Source organism: Terrapene carolina, unplaced genomic scaffold (genome assembly GCF_002925995.2).
Source record: "Terrapene carolina triunguis isolate 2854851 unplaced genomic scaffold, T_m_triunguis-2.0 Scaffold102, whole genome shotgun sequence".
NCBI classification, from domain to species: domain Eukaryota; kingdom Metazoa; phylum Chordata; order Testudines; family Emydidae; genus Terrapene; species Terrapene triunguis.
Window position 1 is genome coordinate 1,304,821 of NW_020664453.1, and position 14,477 is coordinate 1,319,297.

At 43.5% G+C, this 14,477-nt stretch overlaps 1 protein-coding gene across 1 annotated transcript in view; it reads left to right on the forward strand.

The window, feature by feature from the left end:
* The window catches only part of LOC113406518 (FYN-binding protein 2-like), a 64,213-nt gene that overhangs the window by 28,077 nt on the left and 21,659 nt on the right, over positions 1–14,477 (forward strand). The window contains exons 3-5 of the mRNA XM_029911590.1: positions 988–1,780; positions 3,314–3,508; positions 7,437–7,470. Coding sequence (XP_029767450.1) covers positions 988–1,780; positions 3,314–3,508; positions 7,437–7,470 — 1,022 coding nt within the window. The remainder of the gene's footprint in view (positions 1–987; positions 1,781–3,313; positions 3,509–7,436; positions 7,471–14,477) is intronic.

A 14,477-nucleotide genomic window follows, 5' to 3' on the forward strand; every position in this document is an offset into this window, starting at 1 on the left:
GAGGGTGAGGATTGATAGGTCAGATGGCTTTGCAGAAAGCGTTCATCCACAGGTAATAGGGTGGTCTTTCCTGTGTGAGCTCATTTAAGAGTAGTGATTGTCTCATTTCACCCACATAGTTGGTGGAGCATTAAGTTTAGGTAGGGCACTGGATAAGGTACATCCCATGTTGTGATAGGCATGTGTAGGATCCATGGATCTTGAAAGGTGTTGATCATTGTAGCAGTGGAGATGTATTGTTCCAGCAAGTTCTGGTGCCACTTTGAGTTGCTGTGTTGTGGGGAACTTGCCACTGATTATGATGATCTTGGAGAGGTTTTGGAGTTGTTTGGGGCCAGAAGTGGATGTTGAGGATGGGGTCCCCATTGAGTATGGGTTGTAGTTGTTTGACACCCCACATAAAATAAATAAATATATGGAGATATACGGAGATATACCTATCTCATAGAGCTGGAAGGGACCTTGAAAGGTCATCGAGTCCAGTCCCTTCCAGTGTGAGGTAACAGGTGACAACTAAGTGTGTGGTCAGAAGGGTTTTTATTTCTGTATTGAAGCAAGTTCTCTTGGGGTATTTAGGTGGCCTGTTCCATGATTTGATCATCATCTTCTCTGGTGGAGTGTCCTTGTTTGGCAAAAGCTTGTCTCTCTCCAACACAAGTTGGTCCAATAAAAGATATTACCTCACCCACCTTGTCTCTGTATCTGCAAGTCACTGTTGTTGATTACTCCTTTGGAGACTGTGTAAGTGGTGGGGGGAGGGGTTTAGGCTGAAGTAGCTTGTCTAAATTTAAACATATGAGACTTAATATTGGTCTTCTGTTTAGTTTTGGGTGAGGGGCATGGTATCTGCACCCTTTGGCAATTCACTTAATGTTTTGTAAATGTGCCATTAAATTTTAATCCACTTTTCCACCAAATGAACAGTATGAACTAATTGCCTCTTTGGAGAATGCCAATAACCTTTCTGCTGCTTTTCCCCTCCTTTAGGAAGGCATAAATGACTTCAGAGCACTCCGAGCAAAATTTCAAAATGATTCCAATTTTTCAAATACTGTGCCACAACCACCCAAGAAGCCTCCTGCAGAAAGTTTACACCTACCAAGCTCCGACACTAAGGGTGTGTCCAGTCCCAGAATCCTGAACCAAGGGAAAGTGCTGATGTCAGAACAAAAGAGAGAACAATTTTGTTCTGCTGTGCATAGCTCAGAGCTAATGCAGTCCAAACCTTTCATATTACCTAGAGTCAAGCATGGCAACTTGTATCTAGCAGGGAAGAATGAAGGCCCAAAGAATAAAGCCGTGGAGGGAGCCCTTTGTGGAGATGCACCTCCTAGAGGGGATTCGCAGAAACCCCGTCCAACTTCTTGCATTTATCAGCAGGCACCTGTTAATGCAAATTCAGAGGAAGAACTGTTAAACTCCTTCCATCATACTCTGCAGATCTGGGAAAGTGCTTCAGCTCAGAATGACAGGAAGTCTGCAGTGCTTCCACCACCACAGTGTATAAGTGGGAATCCTTCTGCTCAGCCACGGGTTCTGAACACTACCCTCGGAGCAGAGAGCAACAAAATGAGAAGTGCTGGGAAGGAGCAAGTACTGGATTTCTCTACCCAAAAGAAATCTCTCCTCGCCAGTAGAATGCCCATACTGCCCCAGACTTCATCACCTCCCCGTCCATCTAGCGGTTACAAGAGCACTGAGCAAAGCCCTAAGACAACTGGATTCTCTCAGCTTGCTTATGATCCACACAAGCCAAGTGAGACCTCTCAGTATCTGAAAGGTAAATCCATCCTCTCAACGTCGTTACATGGTATTTATATGGCACTCTGCCAGTTTTGAGGCTCAGCCATTAGAACTTTAATGCAGATCCAAAAGAGAGAGCATATAGGATCAGTTGGGATGGGTACCTACACGCTGCAGAATTGAGCAGGAGGCTTCCAGAGAGAACTCTCTTCTAGTGGCGCTTTGGCATGGCAAGATATGACGAGAACTGATATGTAGGGGTGCACAAAACTGACAAATAATTTGGGTAGGAAAAGAAAGGAAGGTGAGTAACTGGCTAGCTAGGTCCTTTCAAACTGCTGGGGGGGGGGGGGGGGGCAGAGGACTGGGTGGGAGGTAAGTTCAAGTTCTGGAAACAGGGTTAAGGAAGAAGAATGTGTTTCATTTGAATCAGACTGGATTCTTATGTCATGGTATTCATGAATAGCTTAGTGGTTTGAGCATTGGCCTGCTAAACCCAGGGTTGCGAGTTCAATCCTTGAGGGGGCCATTTAGGGATCTGGGGCAAAAATCTGTCTGGGGATTGGTCCTGCTCTGAGCAGCGGGTTGGACTAGATGACCTCCTGATGTCCCTTCCATCCCTGATATTCTATGATTCATATGCTCTGCAAAAAATTAAGGGATTTATTTTCTATAAAGATAACTTCTGAGTAAAAATGGAGCTGGTTTGAATCCTCAGATCTGTACATTTCCCCCAACTTTGGGAAGTTCAGGTCCAAACTAAGAATGTGCTTGCTCCTTCGGGCATTTCTTCTAGAAACGTGCTACCAAGGAGGTATTGAGCAGCAAGTTCATTTGATCAGCTTCAGATTTAGTGCCAAAATATTGAAAACATTAAATCCTTAGTCCTGCCCAGGAGCGCTGCCAGCTTTTCTGCTGACCTAGGCGGCGGAAGGTCCCACTCCGAAATGCTGCCCCCCACAGAGGTGGCGGAAGGTCCCGCCGCTGAAATACCGCTGCGGTCACCGCCCCCCAAATTGTAGCGCCCTAGGCAACCGCCTAGGTTGCCTAATGGGTTGCGCTGGCCCTGGTCCTGCCTTGAGTGCAGGGGACTGGACTAGATGCCCTCTCAAGTTCCCTTCCAGTTCTATGATTCTATGAAATTGTTGTTTACTCTGGAAAGCTACCTTACTGGAGCTGCATATTTAAGAGAGTTATACTGCTAAAGTCTAGAAAATGAAAAACTTATTGGCACCGAAAATTCAATTTTTTTTACAACAAATCAAGAAAAAGATCGCTCTCAAAGGTGGCCAATTGTATAACAATCTGAAGAAACAGAAAAAGAGCCTTCCGCTTTCTTACTACTACTTTACTTACTACTTTTCATTCTGTAACACCACTGAAAAATCAGGCCCCACGCTGAGTAAGTGTCTATGTATAAAATGAGAATAGGCAAATTTTAACTGGGAAGGAAACTGTTTGACATTCCTACCAGTTTTTTGGCCAATTTATGCAAACAGTCCTACATGAATTTTTACTTGAAATGAGAAGTAATAACTGACTCTCTCCTTGTGGCTCTTGTTACAAACAGCATCAGAACCCTTTCTCCATCATGCTGGCACAGAAAGACAACTTGATGTCAAGGATAGCAAACCTCCAAAAGTTAAACCACTTCCTTCAGTTGAATCTCTTGGTTCCCCTCCAAAGAAACCTCTGAGGCCCCCAAAAGTGAATCTCGGTGCCTTCCGGCAGTCAGCTCCACATGTCAGCGGAAGAAATGAAACTGGTAAGAGATTTTGTCTTAGTTTCTAGCAGAGCTGGTTGAAAACTCTTTTGCTTTTAAAAAGAACGAGGAGTACTTGTGGCACCTTAGAGACTAACAAATTTATTTGAGCATAAGCTTTTGTGGGCTAAAACCCACTTCATCAGATGCATGCAGTGGAAAATACAGTAGGAAGATATATACACACACACCCACAGAGAACATGAAAAACTGGTTGTTGCCATGCCAACTATAATGAGACTAATCAATTAAGGTGGGATATTATCAGCAGGAGGAAAACAAACAACAACAACAAAAAAACTTTTGTAGAGATAATCAGAATGGCCCATTTCCAACAGTTGAGAAGAAGGTGAGAGTAACAGTAGGGGAAAAAATTAGCATGGGGAAATAGTTTTTACTTTGTGTAATAACCCCTCCACTCCCAGTCTTTATTCAAGCCTAATTTAATGGTGTCCAGTTTGCAAATTTATTCGAATTCTGCAGTTTCTCATTGGAGTCTGTTTTTGAAGTTTTTTTTGTTGGAGAATTGTGACTTTTAGGTCTGTAATTGAGTGACCAGGAAGGCTGAAGTGTTCTCAGACTGGTTTTTGAATGTTATCATTCTTGACGTGTGATTTGTGTCCATTTATTCTTTTGCGTAGAGACTGTCCGGTTTGGCCAAAGTATATATAATAGCCCACCTTAATTGATTAGTCTCGTTATAGTTGGTATGGCAACACCCAGTTTTTCATGTTCTCTGTGTGTGTGTGTGTGTGTGTGTGTGTGTGTATATTTATATATTTATATATATACATATATATCTTCCTACTGTATTTTCCACTGCATGCATCCGATGAAGTGGGTTTTAGCCCACGAAAGCTTATGCTCAAATAAATTTGTTAGTCTCTAAGGTGCCACAAGTACTCCTCATTCTTTTTGCTGATACAGACTAACACGCCTACCACTCTGAAACCTTTTGATTTTAAGTTTTCTGTCAGAAAATGCAGTTTCATCGGAGGCCTTGTTTACGCTGCACACCACCATGAGCTACGCACTGCCTTGGAAAGCAGTTTGTGTCCACGCTCACTGGTGTGTGTGTGTGTGTGTGTGTGTGTGTGTGTGTGTGTGTGTGTGGTGTGTGTCAAACAGCGCAGTGAAAGGCTTGGGGTGGGGGGCAGGAGGGAAAGGCTCTAGTGGGGGAAAGATTGGGGGAAAGACCCCTAAGGGAGCTGCCAGAGCCTTTCCCCATGCTTCTCTGCTACAAGAGCCTTTCCTCACTGCCAGAGCCTTTCACTGCAGTGGAAAAGGGCTCCAATAGTTGGAGGCAGTGGGATACTACACTGTTGCCCTTCTCTGAACTTTTTCCTATTCTAAATATCTTTTTTGAGATGGGGCAACCAGAACTACATGAAGTATTTAAGGTGTGGGCGTACCATGGATTTATATAGAGCCAGCACGATATTTTCTCTCTTATCTATCCCTTTCCTAATGGTTCCTAACATTGTTAGCTTTTTTTGACTGCTGCTGCACATTGAGCAGTTTAGAGGACTATCCATGATGACTCCAAGATCTTTCTTGAGTGGAAACAGCAAATTTAGACCCCATCATTTTGTATGTATAGTTGGGATTATGTTTTCCAACATGCATTACTCTGCACTTATCAACATTGAATTTCATCTTCCATTTTGTTACCCAGTTTAGTGAGATCCCTCTGTAACGCTTCGCTGTCTGCTTTGGACTTAACTAGCTTGAGTAATTTTGTATCGTCTGCAGATTTTGGCACCTCACTGTTTACCCCCTTTTTCCAGATCGTTTATGAATGTTGAACAGCACTGGTTTCATTCAGATCCTTGTGGAACGCTGCTATTTACCTCTCCTTACTGTGAAAACTGTTTATTGATACCCTTTGTTTCCTATCTTTTGACCAGTTACTGATCCATGAGAAGACCTTCCCTCTTATCCTGTGACTGCTTAAGCACCTTTGGTCAGGGACCTTGTCAAAGGCTTTCTTAAAGTCCAAGTACACTAGATTGCCCTTATCCACATGTTTGACACCCTCAAAGAATTCTAATAGGTTGGTGAGGTAAGATTTCCCTTTACAAAAGCCATGTTGACTCAATATGGGGATAGTTGAAATCCCCTGTTGTTGGGTTTTCTGTTTTTTGTAGCCTTTCTAATCTCCCTGAGCATTTCAAAATCCCTGTCCTGGTCAGGTGGTTGGAAGTGTATATTCCTACCGCTATCCTCTTGTTCAAGCATGGAGTTTCTATCCATACAGAGTCTATGGTACAGTTGGATTCATTTAAGAAGTTCACTATATTTGACTGCTTTCTTTCACATATAGGGCCACTCTCCCACCTACTCTGCCATTTCCATATATTTTGTAGCCTGGTATTACTGTGTACCACTGATTATCATTGTTCCATCAAGTTTCTGTGATGCCTATTACATCAATATCCTCATTTAATACCAGGTACTCAAGTTCCCTATCTTGATATTTAGACTTCAGGCATTTGTATGCAAGCACTTATAAAACTGGTCAATATTTATTTCTCTGCCTTCCTGTGATGTAATTGAATGGGATTCTTTTTCATTTGACTGGTTTCTTTTCAGTCCCAACTATAGGCCTGGCTTGACATGAGTAATTGGATGTGGTCGAGGCCTCGTTTCTTGGGAGATAGGATTAGGGAGGTAAATGAATTGGTAAGCTAGAAACAGAATGTCTGTACTAAGTAAGATAAGGGGGAACACTCGGGGAACCATTTACAATGGGTAAAGAAACCTGGAACATAAGGGGGGGGAGGGGGGAAGTCATGCTTGTACAGAGCACAGTGACCAATCCAATGCATAAATGTATATAAAGGACGAGGTTTGCTGTGTAACTTTGGATATTTGGTGTGCCCTGTACTCATCCCCTGTGCTTCAGCCTGATCAACTCAAGTGTACTTTAATTGTATGCCAACGAAGAAATTTCAGTGACATGTTTTGAAGTCGAACTGAGTTATTGGGAACTGAGTGGGTAAGGTCTCGGAAGCTACTGAGTCAATAGGTGTTGGGGCAGCTTCTAAGACCCTATCTGTACTTTATCAACTTCTGTCCTCTCCTCTTTTACTAGCCTATAGAGTATCCCCTTTAATGAGGGATGTCTGTCTGAACCATGTGGTCCTCCGCATCTGTCAGCTTTCCCTCAGGCATTAATTTTAAAACTCCTCTATGACTTTTATATTTACATGACCGCAGTCTGCTTCTGTTTGGTTTAGGTGAAGCCCATTCTTCCTGTATAGGTTCTTCCTCCTTTCCCAAAAGGTTCCTCGGTTCCTAATAAATCTAAATTCCAACTCCGAACACCATCTTCTCATCCACACATTGATACCCTGCAGTTCTGCCTGTCTGACTGGCCCTGCATGTGGAACTGGAAGCATTTCAAAGAATGCTATCATGGAAGTCCTGGACTTTAATCTCTTTCCTAGCAGCCTAAATTTGTCCTCCAGGACCTCCCTCCTACCTTTCCCTATGTCATAGGTACCTACATCTACCACAACCACTGGCTCCTCCCCAGGACAGCACATAAATCTATCTAGATGTTTGGAGAGGTCCACACCCTCCGCACCCTGCAGGCAATTCACCATGTGGTTCTCCTGGTCATCACAAACCCAATTAGCTATATTTCTAATGATCAAATCACCTATTACTGGTACCTCCCCTTCCTAATAACTCCAGGGAAAAGGAATAACTGCACGTAGGAAGATGTATACAGACAAAAGATCTTAATTTTTATGTTTACACTTGGAAATTTGTGTCAATACCTCTCTTTGCCATGTGGTCCTTAAAATATCTCTCACTCTATGTGCTACTCAGCCCATTGTCTTGTTCCATTGTAGTCTCATGATGAATGTAGTAGCAACTATATTTTGTTTGCCACTTGTCAAACACTGTTGGTTTTTATTTGCAGCTGCTGTAGAAGATGACTACATGGCTCCTGAAAAGTAAGTGTGTGGATTTAACTTTATAGGCTACAGGAACATATATTTGTACTAAAACAAACAATAGTTCCTGTAAGAATTTTAAGCTCTTCTTCTGAAGATGGGACACACTTATAAGCAATAAAGTGCTACTTTTATAATTCCATTGTGCACAATTCTTGCATTTAAATGACATAAAAAGAATCCTCCTGAAGCAAGCACTTTGTATAATATGTGTGGATTCACTAAATTACATGTCTGACTAGTATAACTCCTATTCAAGAAGACCTGGGTGGCTGAGGGTATTAATAATGGGAGTTTCTTCTCTCTAGATTATCTGTTTTGAATATAGCCTGGACAGGTCTTTGAGTGAGTAGGCTTTCCTTGATGCCAGTGTGAATTGAGTTGGTGTTCCTTGTAGACACACGTATGTCCCAAAAGTACCACCATATCTGACATTCTCGTTGGTGGCCTATTTGCTGAGTCAAAGGCTATGTCTACGCTACCACGGTAAGTCAACCTACGCTACGCAACTCCAGCTACGTGAATAATGTAGCTGGAGTCGGCGTACCTTAGGTCAAGTTACCGTGGAGTCTACACCCTGGGGGGTTGACGGGAGTAGAGTTCTCGTTGGGGGTAGAGTATGGGGTCAACTGGAGAGCGATCTGCAGTCGATTTGGCGGGTCTTTACTAGACCCGCTAAATCGACCGCCGGTGGATCAGTCTCAAAGCATCGATTTTCCCACTGTAGTGTAGATATGCCCTAAGATATGAATGACTAGCAACCAATTTACCCTCTCATACTTAGACAAGGTCCTGGTAGACACATACAATAAGATCTTAAAGTTTACACAAGCTATAAACTTTACAACAATAGAGGAAAGGAAATTACAAAATTCCCCAAAGTCTTTAGAATGTCATGAGGTGGTAACTGGAGACGTTTGAACCTGGTGTGACGGGTTGGATCACAGAAACCCCCTTGGGAGGGCCACCCGATGTGCAAAGACTACCTCTGCTCCTGTTTTCCCTGCCAGCTCAGGACTCCAGCACCCTGTCTTGCTGAGCCAGACACTCCCGTCTGCTCCAACACAGACCCAGGGTCTGAATCACTTGTCCCGAAGCTGCAAGTTTACCTGAAAACAGCTCACAGAAATGTGCTTGTCTTTAGCACTCAGATGCCCAACTTCCAATGGGGTCTAATCCCAGATAAATCCATTTTACCCTGCATAAAGCTTATGCAGGGCAAACTCATAAATTGTTTGCCCTCTATAACTCTGATAGAGAGATATGCACAGTTGTTTGCTCCCCCAGGTATTAATACATACTCTGAGTAAATTACTAAATAAAAAGTGATTTTATTAAATACAGAAAATAGGATTTAAGTGGTTCCAAGTAGTAACAGGCGGAACAAAGTAAGTCACCAAGCAAAATAAAATAAAATGTGCAAATCTATGTCTAATCAAACTAAATACAGATAAGTTCCTCACCAGTTCCAGAATGTTCCCTTTTGCGGGCTAATCTCATTTTAGCCTGGGTCCAGCAATCACTCACACCCCCTGTAGTTACTGTCGTTTGTTCCAGTTCCCTTCAAGTATCCGGGGGGGGTGGAGAGGCTCCTTCCTTAGCCAGCTGAAGACCAAATGGAGGGGTCTACCACGGGTTTAAATAGACTCTCTCTTCTGGGTGGAGACCCCCCTCCTATGCAAAGTCCAGCTCCAAGATGGAGTTCTGGAGTCACCTGGGCGAGTCACATGTCCCTGCATAACTCAGTCTTTACAGGCCGAAGCCATTGTCCACATGGTATCTTGCATGTTTCCAGGAAGACTTCTTATGTGGATTGGAGCATTCCAAGATGCAGTGTTCCCCAAGTGTTTCCTGATCAGGTACTTAACCTGGCGAATTCCTTCCTAAAGAAGCTGACCAAATGCCTCACAAAGCTTACTTAGAAACCAAGCAAGCATACAGCCCATATTCTTAACCTCAAGTAGAAAATGATATATATGTACAAATAGGATGAATAGATATAGTAGACCATAACCTTTACGGAGATATATTACATGGCACAGGCAGCACAAAACATATTCCAGTTATGTCATACATACATTTATAAGCAACCCCCCCACCATAAAGCCTTATGGGGCACACTGGGAGAGCTAGGTTCATAGGTGGCTTGTGAACTGACCTTGCAGAAAAGAAAGAGTTTAAAAAATAATAATGCTTAGGCCAGGAGACCTTGTTCTCATCTCCTGTCCTCTGTTTGCTATGAACATTATTGAAAGGCTAGACTTGTGTGTGTGTGTGTGTGTGTGTGTGTGGCTGGTTCTTGCTAGTGCTCCTTTGTTTAGCCTGCAGTAAACACTACATGACAAGCTTTCTGACAAGCTGTCTTCTGGTTTCAAAGCAGATTGTTCACCACCCACGTGTGTGTGGGTATCTCCTCCCACCCCCCTCATTTCCCACATTCTCCAGCTTGATGTTTTAGAAATGAAATGCTTTGAGAATTGTTGCTGAAACAAAGACCTGGCATAATCTGCAGGTGGTGGAAGTTTACTGTTATCCTTAGCTGTCAGCAGAAAAGGATTTTGATCTTTCGTTCTGTTTATGCAGCAAGCACAGACCTAAGGTACATGAGATTTTGCTCCCCGCTCTTGGTATTTTTTGTTGCTGTTTATACTTGTGTGATCTTTGGAATGGGATTTGTATTGCTAGTGTTCTAAACTGGTCACCTCATAGGTACCTCTTTGAACCCGGAGCAATACACTGATTCCTAGGTACTTAAGACTACTTGTATGCTTAAAGTTAAGCATGTGTTTTAAGTACCTTGCAGAACTATGCCCAAAGACTTAAAGAAATAAAAATAGAGAATCTAAGGCCAAGTGTCCACATTAATAGCCTTAATTTGGCACTTGGAATCTACACACTGATGATGACCCCGTAAGTGTCAACAATAGAAGCTGAGGTTTGCATCAGTTGATTCTCTCAAGGTTAATCCCTGTTTCAGAGGGTCAGCACTTGTGCAACTACACCAACTGCTAAACCAGGACCTTTTTCGGAGTGTAGGCAAGGCCTTGAATCAGTCCAGAAGGTCTGGCTGTACAAGGGGACTCTGATGAAGAGCCAGCGGTGCCGGGGAGGGAAGAGATTGGACTGGGCCGAAGGAATCCATTTTGGGGCGGGTAGGTAGATGGGGAAGGGCAAAAGGGCTCCATTCTAGGTTCTGAAGGAGAATGTGCCCCAAGATTCCTGAGTCTCAACATTCCTGTCAGAAAATATCTCTGAAACCAGCTGGCAAACTGTCTTATCTCTGCTAGTTGCTCCCCCTCATAGCGGATGATGAGCTAAATGTCTAACGGAGAGTAGTAGTAGGTGAAGTGGCAGAAGTCTGTGTGGTAGACCTAAAGGTTCCAACCCTGCTAATGGCCCATGTGGATGTTAATGTTTCCATGTGATGGAATTATTATTATTTTTTTCAGTTTGTTTGTTTTAAAAACCTTGGAAAATACGTACAAAATCCATGTTAAACAACATGAAGATTGCAAAACTAAGCACTGAAAAGGTTGGAAATGCCAGATTTAAGGTTGCCCGCTTAACCTTAATTTGGACGCCTTGTGCACATGTATTATGATGAGCATCTAATTATAAATCAAATACTTTTTTTCCCCCAACCGGTTCCCAGTGGAAAGTGCACATGTTGATTTGGCTGTTTGCAACTCTTCAAAGACCTTATGCAAATACACTTACACCTATTGGTGGTTCAGCATTTATTTGATGGTTTGTATTTAGTTGACCAATTACATCATAAACAAGAAAGTCGTGGTAATTTTGGCTGCTTTACTGGAAAACTGGAGCTGTAGAGGCAAGGAGTGAACAACTCTGATGTGCAACTCTGGTGATCCACATATGGATCAATATCTATTTTGCTTTGGGTGCGAACATTGACATGGACAAGCACCTTTTACTCATGAATATTCATGGATGACTAAACAAAGGGAATACAATGGCTGAATTGAAAATTCATGTACTTTAAATAACACAGTGGGGAAGTTAATGCGTGTAATTTAGTTTTCAGTCCATTACAATAAATACCCCACACATTCTAAATGTCACTGATGCAATCAGTTTATAAATTAACCAAGTTGCCTTGTATATGCCAAGCAGGAAGAGACTTATTTTTCCATGTGTTCCACTGTCTATGAGCAATATAATTCTTGTTTAGAAATTAAACTGTCCAAGTAATATATTGCAGCAAAGATTAGTTACCTTGAACTCCTAATATGATTATATAGTAGGTTGTTTAATATTTAACAGTGAATTATCCAACTTGTTCCATCAGTAGACCAAGTCACACAAGAGTTCTTGGGCCCCACCATGATCATTTAGGTATGTGGAAGGTGCAGTGGTAAAAGGGCTGCTTGCATCTGTCCCCTCTCTGAATGCACCCCCTCTCTTCCGAGAGGGAATCGTGTGATTCTCCCATTCCGAGACTGGGCGCTGGGCTACAGTATTCTGTGTATCCATTGTGTTTATCCAGCAGGTCCCTCTCTGGATTAAGTGCCTGTGGTTCCTCCCTTCAGGAGTCTGTCACCAGACAGCCTGTTAAAACCAAAGTATTTACTCTTAACAATAGAATAAAACAGAGAACTTTAAAATAACAAGCAGTCTATACACTGCTATGTCTAGCTCACCTAAAGCCCAATCATCAGTAATGGTGGGTCAGGCAGAATTAGATACTTCTATCAGCCTGAACACCTCACCAACAACATCCCCCAACAGCTACTACCTTAGTGTGTGTGCTTCTTGCTTGTATTTTCCAACAGCCCAGTTGATGCAACCCACTATAGTCCTATAGTAACCAGCCCAATAACTGATATTCGCACATGATTATGTAAAAGCTCTGTTTCACAGAGGCTGTAGCACAGCCCTGTCGACTCCGGTGAATTTCACTGTGGCAGACATTCATTGCGGCATCAGCAGAAATCCTGCATGATGCTGGGGGGAAGCACAGGGTGACTAGAGCCCTTGAAATGGAAATGTTGGGGGGAGGGGGGAGTGAATCTGTTTCTGCATCCACAATATCTCATGGACATCAGAACAGGACGTGGCTATGCTCCACCCTGTGTGCATGCAGAAGGGAGGCAGAGACAAGAGTGGGGCCTGGAGGAAGGGATGGAGCTGCTGCTGCAGTTAGGGTTGCCAAGCCTCCAGGATTGTCCTGGAGTCTCCAGGAATTAAAGATTCTGTCACGTGATGAAACCTCCAGGAATACGTCCAACCAAAATTGGCAACCCCAGTTGCAGTATGTGGAATCAGGCTACGACTCTTGGTCCTGCATTCCAGCCACCACAGGTTCCCATGGAGACACCCAGCCTGGGAGAGGAGCAGGAGCATGTGAACCCGCTGCCAGGGTAGCACGGGAGACAGGACAGAGCAATAGCACCTGGGCAGAGGCCAGGGGGTGCGCACAGGGCACCAGCCACCGACGTGGGTGATGAGACAGAGCTCTGGCACCAGGATGGGGGACAAGCTCGTGGGGGTGGGAGGGTGCACAGGGCACTTGCTTCCTCCCCCCCGCCCTTCCACCCCACCTAAGTAGCTCTCCCTGCCCCTTCACAGGGAGCTTCTCCCCTCCCCATGCTGTAATTCAATCCCTAGAGTATAGCACAGGGATAGGATGCATTAGAAATGAATGCATAAAGTGACTGAACAATCTGCATATGAGAGCTACATACTGCCAAGTTTGGCTTCATTTCTGGTAGATCCGCTAATAAAATGAATAGGGTGTGACGGGGAAATTTGTTCAACAGTGGCACAGACTTGTTTTTTAATAGTTCTACCTCTAGCACTGACTTCAGTATTTTAATTTCTCTTGTTTCTTTCTCTTACCCTCTGATATCTTTCCCCCCTCCCCCCGCTTAACTGCTAGGCAGGAAAACATACTTAATCTTTGCTCTGTTCCTACTAAGTTTAATAGCACCGTGGTGACAGCATAAGAGTTCCAGAAATGGTTTTCTGATGAGCAACTTGTGTTAAGGTATTTTGTCAGTTGGCTTTCAATAAAAGAAAAAAGTTTTCTAATGTTTTTCCATCACTATTTCACACTCAATGTGCACACTCCTATAGCTATCCAGTTCTGGCATTTTTAAAATGCCAAGTGCAAAACCTTGCTAGAAAATTGCATTGATGTGCAGAAATCAGAAAATGAAACTACCTCTGTTTTCTGTGTGCTCTCAACAAAGCCTCTCCCACTTATACTGGTTGAGAGTTTGCTAGAACTGGACTTCAAGCTGTGTGTGGTTTCTCCACTGCCCCACTCCCTGCATCCCAAGCAAAAATGTCTATGGTTCAGTGCTTCTATTCAGTTTCAGTGGTGGAGCTGAAACTTCTGCACCTGGCTGGGCCCCACCCCTGCAGAGAATTAGCAATATGTAGCAACCCAAACAAACTAATCACATTTTAAAGAAGCAATCTGCATGCTGAAGTGCAAAAGTCTCTGCTGTTCTTGTGGTCGTTATTATGTATTTGTATCCTCCTAGGAGCCCTGGACCAAAATCCTGTTGTGCTAGGTGCTGTACAAATGCAGAACAAAAGGACAGTCCCTGCCCCAAAGAGATGACAATCCAAGTATAAGACAAAAGACACCAGCGAGTTACAGACAGACCAATGAGGGAGTACCAGGAAACAATGAGACACTATTGGTCAGCATGACAGGCAGTGGACTCTGCGCACAAGCAACCTAGTAGCATGTTGTAGGTTCATCCCATCAATACACTGGGGATTTCCATGAATATTTTCCAGAGAACACTTGTGTGACTTGGTCTACTGACTGGCAAGGTTTGGTGATGCACAGCGTCCATGAGCTCACTTCAAGTGCAGTGAATGTCGATCACTAAGGGAGGCTCGGCTGCTGCCTTTTGTTCTGGACCCAGGTTGAGGGGTGGGGTCGGGGGATACGTTGAGGTTTGTGTCTACACAAAGCCCAGTAACTTGGGCTTTATGTGGGCAAGGTGAACTTCAACTGAAGTTATCCTAGG